At 35.2% G+C, this 14,255-nt stretch overlaps 1 protein-coding gene across 1 annotated transcript in view; it reads left to right on the forward strand.

Annotated features, from left to right (window-relative positions):
• Positions 1 to 8,270, forward strand: part of LOC128204393 (uncharacterized) — a 33,442-nt gene extending 25,172 nt beyond the window's left edge. Inside the window, exon 5 of the mRNA XM_052905809.1 lies at positions 7,432 to 8,270. Coding sequence (XP_052761769.1) covers positions 7,432 to 8,270 — 839 coding nt within the window. The remainder of the gene's footprint in view (positions 1 to 7,431) is intronic.
• Positions 8,271 to 14,255: the final 5,985 nt, after the last annotated feature.

Genomic DNA, 14,255 nt, shown 5'->3' on the forward strand with positions numbered 1-14,255 from the left:
TTAAATTCACAAATAGCATTTTATAAATCCAATGTATCACTAATTCTTATAATCACTATGAGCTATCACTCTACAGTAAAGATAATATTGATGTGTACTCAGCAAGGGCTAGAACGCAATTGACCAGTAGGGCTGCTGACGCATATCTCACTGGGGCCATCACGTGACTTTGTGCTGAAGGAGAATATGAAGTTGCAATGATGCAATACAATGGTAATATTGATTAAGGCATATTTATAACAGAAAACAACGCTCACATTGCACTCAACATAGCAGTTCATTTCTTATATATTGCTACATTCTTATTATTCAGAACGAAGTAAAATCAATAAATATAATGAAGACTCTCTGTTGTTCTTGATATTTTAGTGACTAACCACTAACAACTATAGGGGAACGGACCCGGCGTCCCCCCCAAAAAATAAATAAAAAATAAATAGATAATTTAGAAATATATAATACATATTCCTATAATAGGATTTTTTTTTCGAAGGAATCATCTTCTGATGTCTTTTCCAATGTACTACTCAAAAAGGGTGAGAGTGGTTTGGTTGATTAAGATGTCAGCCTCCAATCCAAGAGTTATTTGGTTATATCCAACCTGGTGACAAATGGAACATTCTGATGACCTCTTGAACGAATGTACACAGTACCCGTTTCCAGGGGCTTAGCTAGCACCTTATTTATGTTGATTCATAATTGTGCTGCGGGGTGGGGGGGGGGCATGAACATTTTGAAAACAATGGAGCAATCTGGTGTTATGGGCGTTCTGAGGTCCTTTAGACTGAAAAATGGATAGTTTTAGGATAATAAATCAACAAATTTCTTTTCTCAGCAGATTTTTTCTACAAAATAGCAAACAAAAAAGGTCCGATAATGTGAAAAACACTCAGATTGTCTTACTGAAGTTTAATTATCTGTCCTTTTTGCCATTGAAGTGTACATACTCGATGACAATGTCCATATGTCTGTTACATCATGTTGTAAAGTAAGCATAGTGATTATGTAGCTTTGGCTGAACTGTTTTATTTTTTTGTCAGAATCATGTGGATTCAACCGTGTATTTCGTGTATCTATGCGCCTGGTTTCTACCTACCAAACAGACTAAGGCTGTTATGTTATCAACTTTCATCACAATCAAGCAAATTATTTGTAATGTTTTATTAGACAAATCTTGCTATATAAGTTTTATTACAACACAGCTACATTAAAAACAAACATAAAATGGTTATAATGACTTAAACCGGACTTGGTCAAAATTTATACAGTAAGCATAATAAAAGTTAGTTAAAAATGTAACAAATCACTTTAAGTTCCAAAAGAGCTCTATAATGAAGATTATTCATAAAAAGTTTAAAAAATGCTATATTGTGCCGAAAAGAATCAGTAACACTTGATACTTTTAAGGGTGCTTCTTTTTAAGCATAAATCTTCAAAGTTGCATTTAAAAACAATATTTTGCTTTTGCTCTATAGTGATTTAAAGCTGCACTCTTACGGAGTGAATGTCTGGTAAATAGTGATAAAAGACTGCTAACAAAAGATATGAATGAAGATTTTCATGTTTTGTCAGAAAATTAATGTTTTATGGTAAGATTTGAATGCAGTTTTTCATATTTTTGTTAGAAAATGGATGTTTTATGGTAAAAAGTGTTATTAACGCTTAAAGTAAATGAATTTTTGGCGTTCTTTCAAACAATTGAGATTTGTTCTATTGTAATTTACCTTTATATAGATAACTGAATTTAACTGAATTTAAGGCTTTAATGCCAACATGAACTTATTCTGAGACAAAAAAACTTCATATCTGTGTCAAACTGTGAGAGTGCAGCTCTAAAGCCAAACTGATAATACAAATTGAAAGCAATTACCCTGGAAAAACAATAGCATTATGTGCTCCGAGGCAGCTCCCTACTGAAATATTACAAAATGGTCTGAGAAACTAAACATTTACTACCCCTATATTGAGCTTAGGAGAAAATACATACATACCTATATAGCATTATACCTATACAACATTTCATGCATTTCTAAAGATACTATTTCAGCAACTGTAAGTATCTTTTATTGACCAATGACACACAGCTGGAACAAAATACCAAGTCTTAAAAAGATAAAGACGGCAGATAGTCATTATTTAAGTCATTGTTTCCAGGTTGTAGTGATATCATGTTAAAAACTGTTAACAGCGCAATGTAACATCTGCACTGAGCCCAGATCTTGGTGTAATAGGAGATAGTGCCGGTGTATCTCAGACTCACTCTGTGGAACTGTAGTCCACAAGCCTACGCTTCAATATATGACCATCACGAAAACTGGTGTTGCCATCCATCACTTCCCTGCAAAGATATAAAAACTGATTTTACAGGTTAATTTTAACCTAGCTACAACTGTACATCCATTTTTAATCTATTAATTAATGCACAATGCACACATGGACATGAAGCATCTGCTTCATAATAAATGTTATGAAAATTAATTTATTGATATTCAACTTTTCAGCAAAAGCTATGGTATATGCCAACTCAAGTATACATGTACAGGCACATACCCTAGCTTTAGACTACCCATTTTCTAATCATTTACTTGTTTCCACGAGTAGACTCAAATCAAACTTACGATCGATCTCTTTCATTACTTATTCCCGATTTTTCTACTATTTTGATATCAAACATTGAACTATTTATGTAAATGTGATACAAGTAAAATTAATGTTAACATAATATTATTCATTTACAGTTTTAGAAAATATTTTTTTTTTTTGGTATCAAAACATGACCAAGTCCCTTTAAAAGAATTTTGGCAATTGCAAAGGAAATTGAGATGACACTCATTTCTGAGAGCATGCATAAAACAAAGCATAAACTACAAAATGTATAAAATATATAATGTTACTTAATAAATATACATGTGTAAATGAACCAAACACAAAATGCATGCATGTTTCTACAATTATATAGATTATTATTTAACCGGCGTATTGGTGAACAGCTCTTTTTTATAAATAAAACATTTTGCACTTCTTACCTGTGAACAGTTTTTGCGTCAAGATCACTGTCAAGGAAACAAGTCAATCCTGTGATGCATATTAAGCCACTTTCCGTTGTCTCATGAAATTTCATATTCGGCTTCGATGGTATGTGTAATTCCAGAACCAGCCTGACCCGAAATAAGCACGCTAAAGTCACTCTTAATGCCAAAGACTTCGCTGTGTTTAACGTTTTCGTTCCAAATGTTACAGTTGTTGACACTTGTACGCGAAACATCTCGCGGGGTTCATGAACCAATGAAATGAACTGTTATAAAACCTTACTCTGAAACCGGAAGTCAAGGGTGGAAGAAAATCTAGGAAAACAGAATAGAATAATGGGAATAAAGTAAAAAAATCGTATGATATTAGGCAAATTTCTTCGCGGGCTAAGGTGGAGTGTTTGGAAGATGGATATCATATCCCTAAATTCCGATAACTGAGTAATTAGATGATTACGTGACCCGGGTAGCAAAACGTTCAATACCATGTTAGTATATTATACAGTACAGAGTGCATATTTATGACAAAAATATGTTTCAATATTTTTTTCACATTTTCGGTATTATAACTTTTAGTTCGGAATTATAAGATTTTATTTGAAATAAAAAAAAAATGATTGAGTTTAAAAATACCGTGCCAGTGGTATCATTCTGGGGGAACGGTCACCGGATATAGCTCAAAAAGTGATAAATCGATAAGCGTTTGACACAAGGTAAGTTTTCTATCATTTTTTGTATTTTATGGTTATATATTTATCAATATCGAAGAGTTTCAAATAACTTGACCCTGTGCAATACACGACTATGATGGAAATGTGTTTCCTCTTTTGTATAATAGCCCAATTCTCGCCGAAAGTTGCATGATCGCTCACAAATGTTCATTCATGTGGTACGATTTCAAACATTAATCAACAAATTGAAAATAAGAATAAAATTGAATCGAGCGATTTCATTGTTATAACATTATCTAGTAATGTGTAAGATTTCAATACGATATGTTTTGTTGTTACGGAGATATTCATACCTTTTGATGCCCTGGCGGTGTACTGGGGATAGATGAAGCAAATAAATAACTGCACAGGGAATAGCTATTAAGATGACTGAGGATAGTAACGATGTAATTAAAATAACGAGACTGTTATAATGATAACGGCCATTTACCTTTACGCGAGCTCGAGGGAAATTGTTTGATGTTGTCCATATCGAGGGATGAGAGCAAAAAAAAATTGCTGTTTTTTTGTATCTGTATGCACTTAAAACTGATTCATTAATATAGATTAGTTAACCATGACGTGTTTTTCACAAGCATCAACGTTCGAGTCGCAAATATCTATATCTAAATAATTTAAAATGCCGGTAATCTGATTTATTGTGGAACACAAAACATATGGACGTAGAATTTATGTGGTGCTGTTCATATATATATATTATTGCTTTGTAAATCTAGTAGGTACGTTTTTGCACACAGAAAGTCATCAGTAGGGAATGCGATATGTGATCAAATGTGGAACACGTGAAGCTTTTTTTAAGCTTGGGTCGATGTTGCTAATACTTAGAACAGAATAATGGTCTCTACTCGTTCACTTCAGTGAGAAAGTATGTATTGTGACCAACCCTGATATTTAAGCAGCTAGCATATACACGTTCATTTAGAAGAGCATGGATCAAACTCATTGTTAACTTAAGTTTGCTCAATAATTTCCCATCAAATTGTACTCTCACTTTGTGCAGATTATTTGAAAGTTCGAAATAGACATACATGTATATTGTATATTAACAGTGTTACTATCAATTGTTGTCCCATTTTACATGTTATCACCAAAAAACGTTTCTCAACTTTGAAACTATCCTCAGTACATAATACGGCTATCCCCAGTACAGTACTGTGAACATTTCTAAGGCCATATCTTTAACAGTTTAAAAGTTACATTGCCAGTTCTAACAATAAAAATAGTTGAAATTATGCTTGTGAAATCCTTCGATTCGGATTTTTTATTCGATATTTTTCCTAAAAAGAACAATACTTGTCAAAACTCTGTAAGTTTTGAGGTGATCATCTCAGATTTGAAGAAACATTTTTCGAGGTCTGCTAAATCGTAAGCACTTTAAAGTATTACATAGGCCAAATTTAGCATTCAGCTATAAGTTCAAACACTTGTTTCATTTGTGGATACGGTAGATAAGCGTTAACAAACCAAGATCTTACCTCTGGTAAAGAAAAACAACTGCATATTTGTCTGTTTTCTTATCACTTTTTGAGCTATATCCGGTGTCCGTTCCTACACAGTGGGTATAGAAATGCTTCAAAATACCATAGATTCACGCTCAACTACAAACGAACTATCGTGTGTAACAGATTGGAAAGTACTAGCTTGTGAGGTTAAAGAAAACACATGTTTCAGCTGATAAGTATGCATTTTAGCAGTCAAATCCCTTATTTATTGATAAGACTTTAATATAAGAATAATGTTTATTGGAAAATAACAAATGGTTACAAAGTCCCCATAATGAAGATTTTATTTTTTGGTTTTCGAAAAAAAACCTGACATATATTTGTGCAAAATGAAGTCAATGTCAATTTACTTCACTGTTGAAATATAAGGAAATATGTGATGGTTGTATAACAATTAAAACCTGCACTGTTCTGTGATAAACGTTTATCTTCAATGGCTAAACTGACCGTATAATTATGGTCTTAGAATATACATATATTCTTTTGGTTGAGAAAATAATTCATTATGCCTTAATAATAAGAAAAATCATCGTTTTACCTTTAATTACATTAATATACTTACAACATTAAATTCTCATCAAATTCAAAAGGACCTTTTTCTGGCGTCCTAAAGCAAGTTTAGGTCGATGTAAACAGGATGACATTGAATGTACACCGAGCGAGACGTGATACCAGTTTTTAAAAAAGCGTCTAATTATAATTTTCAGTTTACTATATGACCCATTCGTTTAATTCCATATATTGATATACTTGTTGTAGTTATATTGAAACAGAAGCATTACAAATAATCGTAATTTTACAACATGAAGGTAATTGAAATGAAAATAGAATGTATCTGAAATATAATTTGAATTAAACTGTTATTCTGACAGTCAATGACAGCTCACTCAATCGTTATCGTAGTTTTTTAATGTAAAATTTGACTGATAGTATAAATCTTACACAGTCATTTAATGCCAAGGTTCAAAATTATCAATATTTGACGCGTGGCAATAAATTATTTTATCACTCATACTATTAACTTGAGGTCAAGGTCACAGTAAAGGTTAATCTGCAATCGGCCAAATCGTAAGAACTGTTGACTTCCTGATCCTATCATATTTCTTGAAATATTTATATTAACATTGCCGTTTTAAACGGATAGAAAAAAACACCGTTTGCACCGCAATGTTGTGCCGTAATGAAATGGCTCATGTGACATGGACGCATCAGTATGATAGAGTAATAGTGTAAACGTCAGACAAGCTGGAAAAAGTCGTTCTAACGCGGCCATATTAATTATTATTAAACTGCTTAATCATTTCCAACACTCAACTGTTAGTGTAAAAGAGCAGCCTGCTTGAAATTCCCATACACTATTTATGTGTAGATTACTATGACAGTTGATGGGATTTTATTTGTATACCACAAAACATATTTATCATGTTTTTTGAGCGGGCGTTTTAATTGAGCTTCACTATACAGTTATATTGAACTTAACTGATGATTTGCATGGTTAAATAGACTAGTGAGCATTTTAATTTTATGGCACCCAAAGGGTGAGATATAAAAGTCGCACTGTCCGTCGGTCCCCATTTATTACTCATGTTTGCTCAGATGTAACTTACTCAATTTTATTCGAGATTTACTGAAATGTACAACAGAATAGGAATGTGGTTGTCAATAAATTTTGTGATTTCATCATGTTTTATTTCAATCAATCTTCACACAGACATGTAGAGCACAATTAGAAGTATTTTGTTGAAATATATTTAATTCTAATGAAATAAAAGTTTTTAACTTGTAACTTTTATTAGACAATATAATAATAGCTGTCCATCTAGCATCCCCATATCGGGGACATTTATCTATTTCATAAATGATGACAACCTTGTTACTTTTTACAAAGATTGTGTTTACTGTGCAGTGTAAATTAGCTTCATTTCATAACACAAGCTAAGTCATCATCCCACCTAAGTAATGGTATATCAATGCAAGTAATTGTTCTTATCATATATCGAATTATCAACTTCTTCATTACACAAATTGACATGTAAAATTGATAACAAGGGTAAACATTTGTTTTTTTATTACTTTCTAACAGCATCGAGTACCATAAACATTGTTGGGTGTTATTTCTCATTTCTTATTGTGAAGCATCTTAAACAAAATATAATAATCATTTTCCAGATTTACACCAACAATTGCTCAATTATTACCAGACAAAGTCTCTCACAATGAACGTTCGATTGGACATCGATGCAGCCGTAGAAGACATTTATGAAAAGCCCAAACTTATATTGAAGAACAGGGAAGACAAAGATGGTAAAGTAAAAGATAAAGAGATACCAGAAATAAATGATATGTTTCTGAACAAAAATGGCACGATGGCTAAAACAGTATTCGTGGTGGGCGAACCGGGCCAGGGCAAGTCCTCGCTCTGTAAAAAGATTGTCCATGGCTGGTGCGAACTGCAGAAGAACGGAAATAAGAAGAGAAAGAAAGAGAACATCTTAGGCCAGTTTGGGTTCTTATTCTATATAAGGCTACGAGAGGCTGCTGATCATTGCAAAATCAAAGATATGATATTACTCTGTTTGATTGAACGGATTCATTCAGATGATAAAGAGTCAAGAGAATTGTTAACAGAGATTTTGAAATCAGAATGTTGCCTTCTGCTTCTTGATGGCTTAGATGAGTGGACACATTGTAGCAAATGTAACAGCGATGAACGAATTCCTCATGTTGAAACAAGTTGGGTGAACTGTACGACGTTAATAACAACACGACCATACAAACTAACGGAGCTGAAAGTGAAACGCTCACTATTTGGCAACCATGTGCAGTTGGAGGGCGTTCAGTCACCTAAGGAACTTGTTCGGAGAATACTTGAGGAGTTGAAGAAATATCAAAAAGAAAACCGTCCAAATACCTGCGTTGAAGAGCTAATAAAAAAGGCCTGTGGCATTTTAGCAGTATTCCAATCGTGCTTGTTCAAATTGTTTGGCTCTGGTACAGAGACCAGCTAAAGGCAAACATGTCTCTGACTGAAGTTTACAAGAAAATTATAGAAGAAAGGTGGAGTGAAATGAACGATAAGAACAAGATAGAGGAAAACGATATTCCTGAGGAATTTCTTGATTCTTTGAGCAAATTAGCTTTCAATAAACTGTTTTCAGCAAATGAGGATGATACCATTGTTTTCGGCATTCCAAAGGATCAGTTAGAGAAAAAGTACCAACGATTGTCTCTTGAATCTGGCATCATGTCCTGTAGTAGTAAAATAGGTGAAAGATTTGCGTCCTTCCAATTTTTGCACAAAACGCTTCAAGAATACTTGTCAGCATTGTATTTGGCGAAAAGCAGCAGATCAGATCTGATCAAGCATTGTCAACACGTCAAGGAAGTGCATAGCCATAACAGGGGGGAAGGCGTGTTTAGCATGCGTCAGATGTTTCTGTTTCTATGCGGCATGAACATTACTGCTGTCGAAGTGTTTTCGAAGACATTGAATGAAGTATTCACTAACAGCTTTTCAGACAATGAAGCAGACCATTTCCAGGATATGATACTGGAAGGCTATGAGGAAGTGGAGAGAAGCGGGCATGCCGGAGCAGAGCTCTGCCTGCAGCATTTCACCCTCGGTTGTATTGAAAACCTGTTTACGGATCGAGGAGAACACAGGATATTGAAACATTGCTTGGATAAACAAAAGCCCACTCTTGTATCATTATATATGAAAGGCGAAAGCAACATTTCTGATGTGTTGCAAGACAAGAATGATTCAAGTGTTTTAGATTTAGCGACTTGCAAGAACCTAAAATATGTTGTAATAAAGAAGTGTCCATATACAGATATCAACTTATTGAGCTGGAATGGATTATTAAAATGCAAAATACAACTCAACGATGGACCAGCAAATAAACTGGTAACTTCAATTCTGTCCTCAGATGTGACATGTTTGAAAAAACTCTCAATAAAATGGACTGGTTGGGAGCCGAAAGCCCAGGAAATCATCTCGAAATTTCAACACATTGAACATCTAGACGTCATATGGCGTTACCCTCTACCAAATGATTCGAAATTTGATCTTGATCTTCGACATCTCGAACAACTCAACGCACTTTCCTTACAGGGACTTGCTTTCTCAGACGTTGTTATTCCACATATGCTCACTCTTCACAAGTTGAAGGTTAGCTTTAGCACACAAACAAGAGCATCACAGTTAATGGCGGCGTTATTAGCACAAAGCGACGATTCACTCAGTCCAAATCTGGTAAGCACAGTGACTACAATTACTATTGAAATTATTTCAAAACACCAATGAAAATAAGAAAGAGTTTAATCTCTAATCATTTTTTTATTTATTTCAATGATTGGAAATATGAAATTCAAGCATAGCATCTTAAATGAAAAACACACCACGATCGATAGTGTAAGTGATATGTTGGCCCGAGATATTGCCATAACAATCGTTTTAGTATCTGTTTACCTTGATTTAGCAGCACGGCATGAGAACGGTTTAACATCGATTACAACATCAACCCTGTAGTTGTCGTTGTATTAATGGACCGAATTATTTTATCGACATATGTCCTATATCAAATTTAATGTCGTTCCTGTCCTGACATCGGCTAAACATCGGTTTATAACATCATGCCGACATCAGCATGAAGTTGAATCGATATCTTTTCGAAATATGTCCAATCTGAAATTGGTGTCGCCAATATCGGAAATGTCTATGGTGCTTTGGTTTGATAATATATATCAGCAATGGATATAAAGTCTAGCTGTTTCCCTTAATTATATAATCAGAATATATAAGAAGTGTAAATTTATCATAATTAATCTTTTAAAAGAGAAATATTATATCAAGGGGCATGATGCCTATCTGACATGAATATATCGACCGACATTATGCTATAAAAATCGGCCTTACATCGGGTAAAATAAAGGCTTGACATCTGATCGTCTTGATTTTGCACACGTTAAGTTTAATGAAATATTTGGTCGCTGTTTTGTTCCTTTTGATGTGTTTATATCGATTTATCCAACAAGTCAGATCAAATGCTATGTTTATATGACAAACATAATTACCTATGTAATTGGGTGATATTTTATCAGGGATTGGATAAAATAGGTTTTCCGTTCTATTACTATAAAACGTTTAAATAACAATGTTATTCACTTTTACTTCATGTCATTTCTTGAACTATGAATGTGGTGGAATGGTACCAATTAGGCATGTCACGAACAACCCTCATATTATACATGACTTACGCAAATATAATTTTTTATAACTCTGGTTAAAAGTTCCTTTAATACTACATTATTTGTTTTCTGCTTTGTTGGAAGCCACAGAGGTACAGCGGTGAAATAGTGTGTTAAAACGAATAACACTACCAACCCACAGAGTCATCGCCGCGTTCATCTGCTGCTATCGCGTACGACTTGCATGCGACGTATCGCCGCCACGGGCTTACCGCGATATGCAAACATTTTAACGGGTAAAGGTGGTACAAAAAGAAGATTGTACATGTAAATTTAACCGTGCTCGCTGAGTGTTTTTCACTCGATTGCGAAGGTAAACATCGCCCAAACTTTAATATAATAGTGTCACCTGAATATTGAGTGTTGGTTTAAGTATTTTTAATAAATTAATTCACTCAATATAGAATTTATTAACAATCACACAAGGTTACGAGGGCATTCGAAATTTATTTTTTTCGCACAAGGTGACAAAAGAGCACAAGTTATTAAGTCTTACAATTATCTAAGTATTTTATAACTTAGTATGTTGTGTGCACGAGATAGATAAAAACATCCACATGACACCCCATATGCCACCGTTCGCAGGCGACATGATTGGGATAATCAGAATTGCCTGAACTGCCTAAATCATATCATCTGAAACTAATTCAATTAGGCACATTTATTAAAGTATACTCCAAAGCAAACACAAAAATATAATCGCTCAGAGGAAGAGCGTCCGCCTTCCAACCAAGAGGTCCCGGGTTCCAACCTAAGTTGGGGCAAGCTCTTATGGCCTCTCTCACGGACATTCAACACTTGATTTACAACGTAAAAAATATACCTGGTGATTCCATTGCTTATTCTTCTCTGAATGTTAGCGGTGCTTGTATATCGACATCAAAACTTACAAACTCATCTAAGAAAGGAAATGTGCATGCATTTATAAATGTGATGGCGGAGTTTATCAAGTGATGGCGCTGTGGCGTTGTGGAGTAGTTGTGGTGCTGGCGAATATGATTCGGGGAAGGTTCATATCATATAAAGCCTTTGAATGGTAAAAATAGGGTGCCATTTTAACCATGCATTGTTATAATTGTTTTGCCTATTGTGGAAACAATATACTATGCAAATACCTTTTTTTACGATACTCAATTGGCAATTTTAATGAAAAGTCTTGCCTACTTATTTATTTGATTGCGCTTTATTGAAATGGATTATATACTTTTTTATAAACCATACAATAAAATAAATAAGAAGTGGCGAATTGTTGCGCGTGACTCTTCTTCCATTTGGGTGTAAGACGGGTTTTTCCAGCACTGGTCACATGACCGGCACCACGTTTAGTACGCAAGAATATAAGTATCTTGTGTTTCCGGTATGGATAGAAAAATCAAACCCGAGGGCAGGCGCGTAAGCCGGTTACGAGGCTTACCGGGTTACCTGTAACGCCCCGTGCCCGAGGGTCGGAGTTTTCTATCCGGAACTGAAGAACATGATTGTTCCTTTTTATTATTGCATAACTGAAATTATCCATTTGTGTAAGAATTGACGTAGAAAATGCATTTTCGTATGTTTCGCCAAAAAGCGTGTGCGAATAATTTTATATCACTACTGACGTCAAACATTTCCTCTAATTTCGGGTATTTACGATGTTTTTTTTTTTCGATTCTTCTTAAAAGTCTTTCCTAATTATATATTTCATTTAAGTCAGCAGCCTAGCAGCGTAAAATAGCAGCATAGCGGTGTTGCATCGGGGCAGTGTGAAGTTAGCAGCCTAACAGCATGGCAGCCTGGCAGCCTGGCAGCATGGCAGCGTAAATTAGCAGCCTAACAGCATGGCAGCCTGGCAGCCTGGCAGCCTGGCAGCGTTAATTAGCAGCGAAACAGCATGGCAGCCTGGTAGCGTAAATTAGCAGCATGGCAGCATAGCAGCCAGGAAGCATGAATTTGGCAGCATAACAGCTTGGCAGCCTGGCAGTGTGAACATAGCAGCATAGCAGCCTGACAACGAGAACATAGCAGCAAAGAAACGTGGCAGTTTGGCTGCGTGAAGTTAAAAGCCCAGCAGCATGGCAGTCTGGCAGCGTTAAAAAGCAGCATAACAGCTTGGCAGCGTGAAGTTAGCAGCCTAGCAGTATGGCAGCATAACAGCTTGGCAGCCTGGCAGTATGAACATAGCAGCATAGCAGCCTGGCAGCTTGAACATAGCAGCACAGCAGCCTGGTCGGAATTACTAGATATTAGGCACCATAAACATTTTCACGAACACCGTGTTAAAATATTGTATCTTTCGTCAATTAAAATTGTGTATATTTTTAAGACGCAGCTAACTTGATCCAACAATCATGAACACTAACTAACACACATATTCCGGTTATGACTTACACCATTTAATCCATCGCATGCACTAAATGTTAATGTAGAGTTAATAAAGGTATCCCCAAATCAATGGACTGCAGTATGGCTTGATCAGTTGAGAAGTCATCACGACTTGTGTAAAACGTTCCCACAACTGCAGTCAAATCTAGATATCAGAAGTATTGAAACACTGTTGTTAATATTGTTATTGTGATAATCGAGCTCTATTCAATAGACCCGTGTAAAGTAGCTGCACAGTGTATAGTACCGACACGCGTGATACACTTATAACATGGGTAAATACTGAGCGCTCGAAACGCACGGTCTTGTTGTGGAACCTTAGTCTTATGGTTACACGCTTGACTGTTAATCCAGCGGTCGCAGGTTCAATTCCCCGTCGCACCACTTTTAAAAAATGATCGTCTTCTGGGAGGGACGTTAAAAGGGTGTGTGACAGTGCTATACTCTGGTGCACGATAAAGAACCAGGGTAGCTCTTACCATGGTTACATTCTGTATGTACACTTTTCTCCAAAATCCTAAATGACGAACAATCTTATCAAGTTCGTACATAAGTGCATTTCACCACGTGGTAATAAATAACCCATTTTTTTGTTAAAGCATTTAACACATTTTAAGCTCATTGTTATAGGTGAGTTATTGTCATCGCCCTATTTTCGGGCTACGGCGTCAATATACTAAAACTTTACAATATTTTTCATCTCTGAAACCCGAGGTCCATACTTTTTTGACATTTTGTGTGAAGCTTCATGAAGTGGTCTTTTACAAAGAATGTTAAAACTATGATCCTGAGGTCAAAAAAGGCCCCACCAAGGTTTCCCAGGTTTTCTATACATTTATATAATAAAACCTTTGAAATTCTACGTGTAAACAAATTGGTCGAGACTGTTGTAGGTAATTGATTAATATGAAGTTGGAATGAACCAGACTTGTTCAAATTGTGCCCCTAGGGTAAAAAAAGTCTCGCTCCTGGTGTCGGTGATTTCCTATATACTTTAATTTAAATGATATTTTTGAAAATCTTCGCTGAAAAAACATGGCCAATATCATTTTAGTTTGGTATGTAGCCACATGAAGTGGCCCTACCCTTTTTTTAAAAAAATGCCTCTGAAATCAAAGCTACCCCCCCCACACACCCGGACTGATATTCATTAAACTTAGTCCCTTCCATATACAAGGGATTGCGTATCACGTAACAATAATGAAAAAAGTATCTAAGATATCAGTAAGTTAATATATCGTATGACCAGTGAGATACTTAAACTTGCAAAGTGATTTTAGTTGTTTTATGAATACTAGACTCAAGGTGCATATTTATATAATAAAATCTTGGAAATCTTCTCTGAAACTGCAAGGTCCAGATTCTTAATAATTGGTATATAG

The sequence above is a fragment of the Mya arenaria genome, chromosome 10 (assembly GCF_026914265.1).
Source record: "Mya arenaria isolate MELC-2E11 chromosome 10, ASM2691426v1".
In the NCBI taxonomy this organism is placed as follows: Eukaryota; Metazoa; Mollusca; class Bivalvia; order Myida; family Myidae; genus Mya; species Mya arenaria.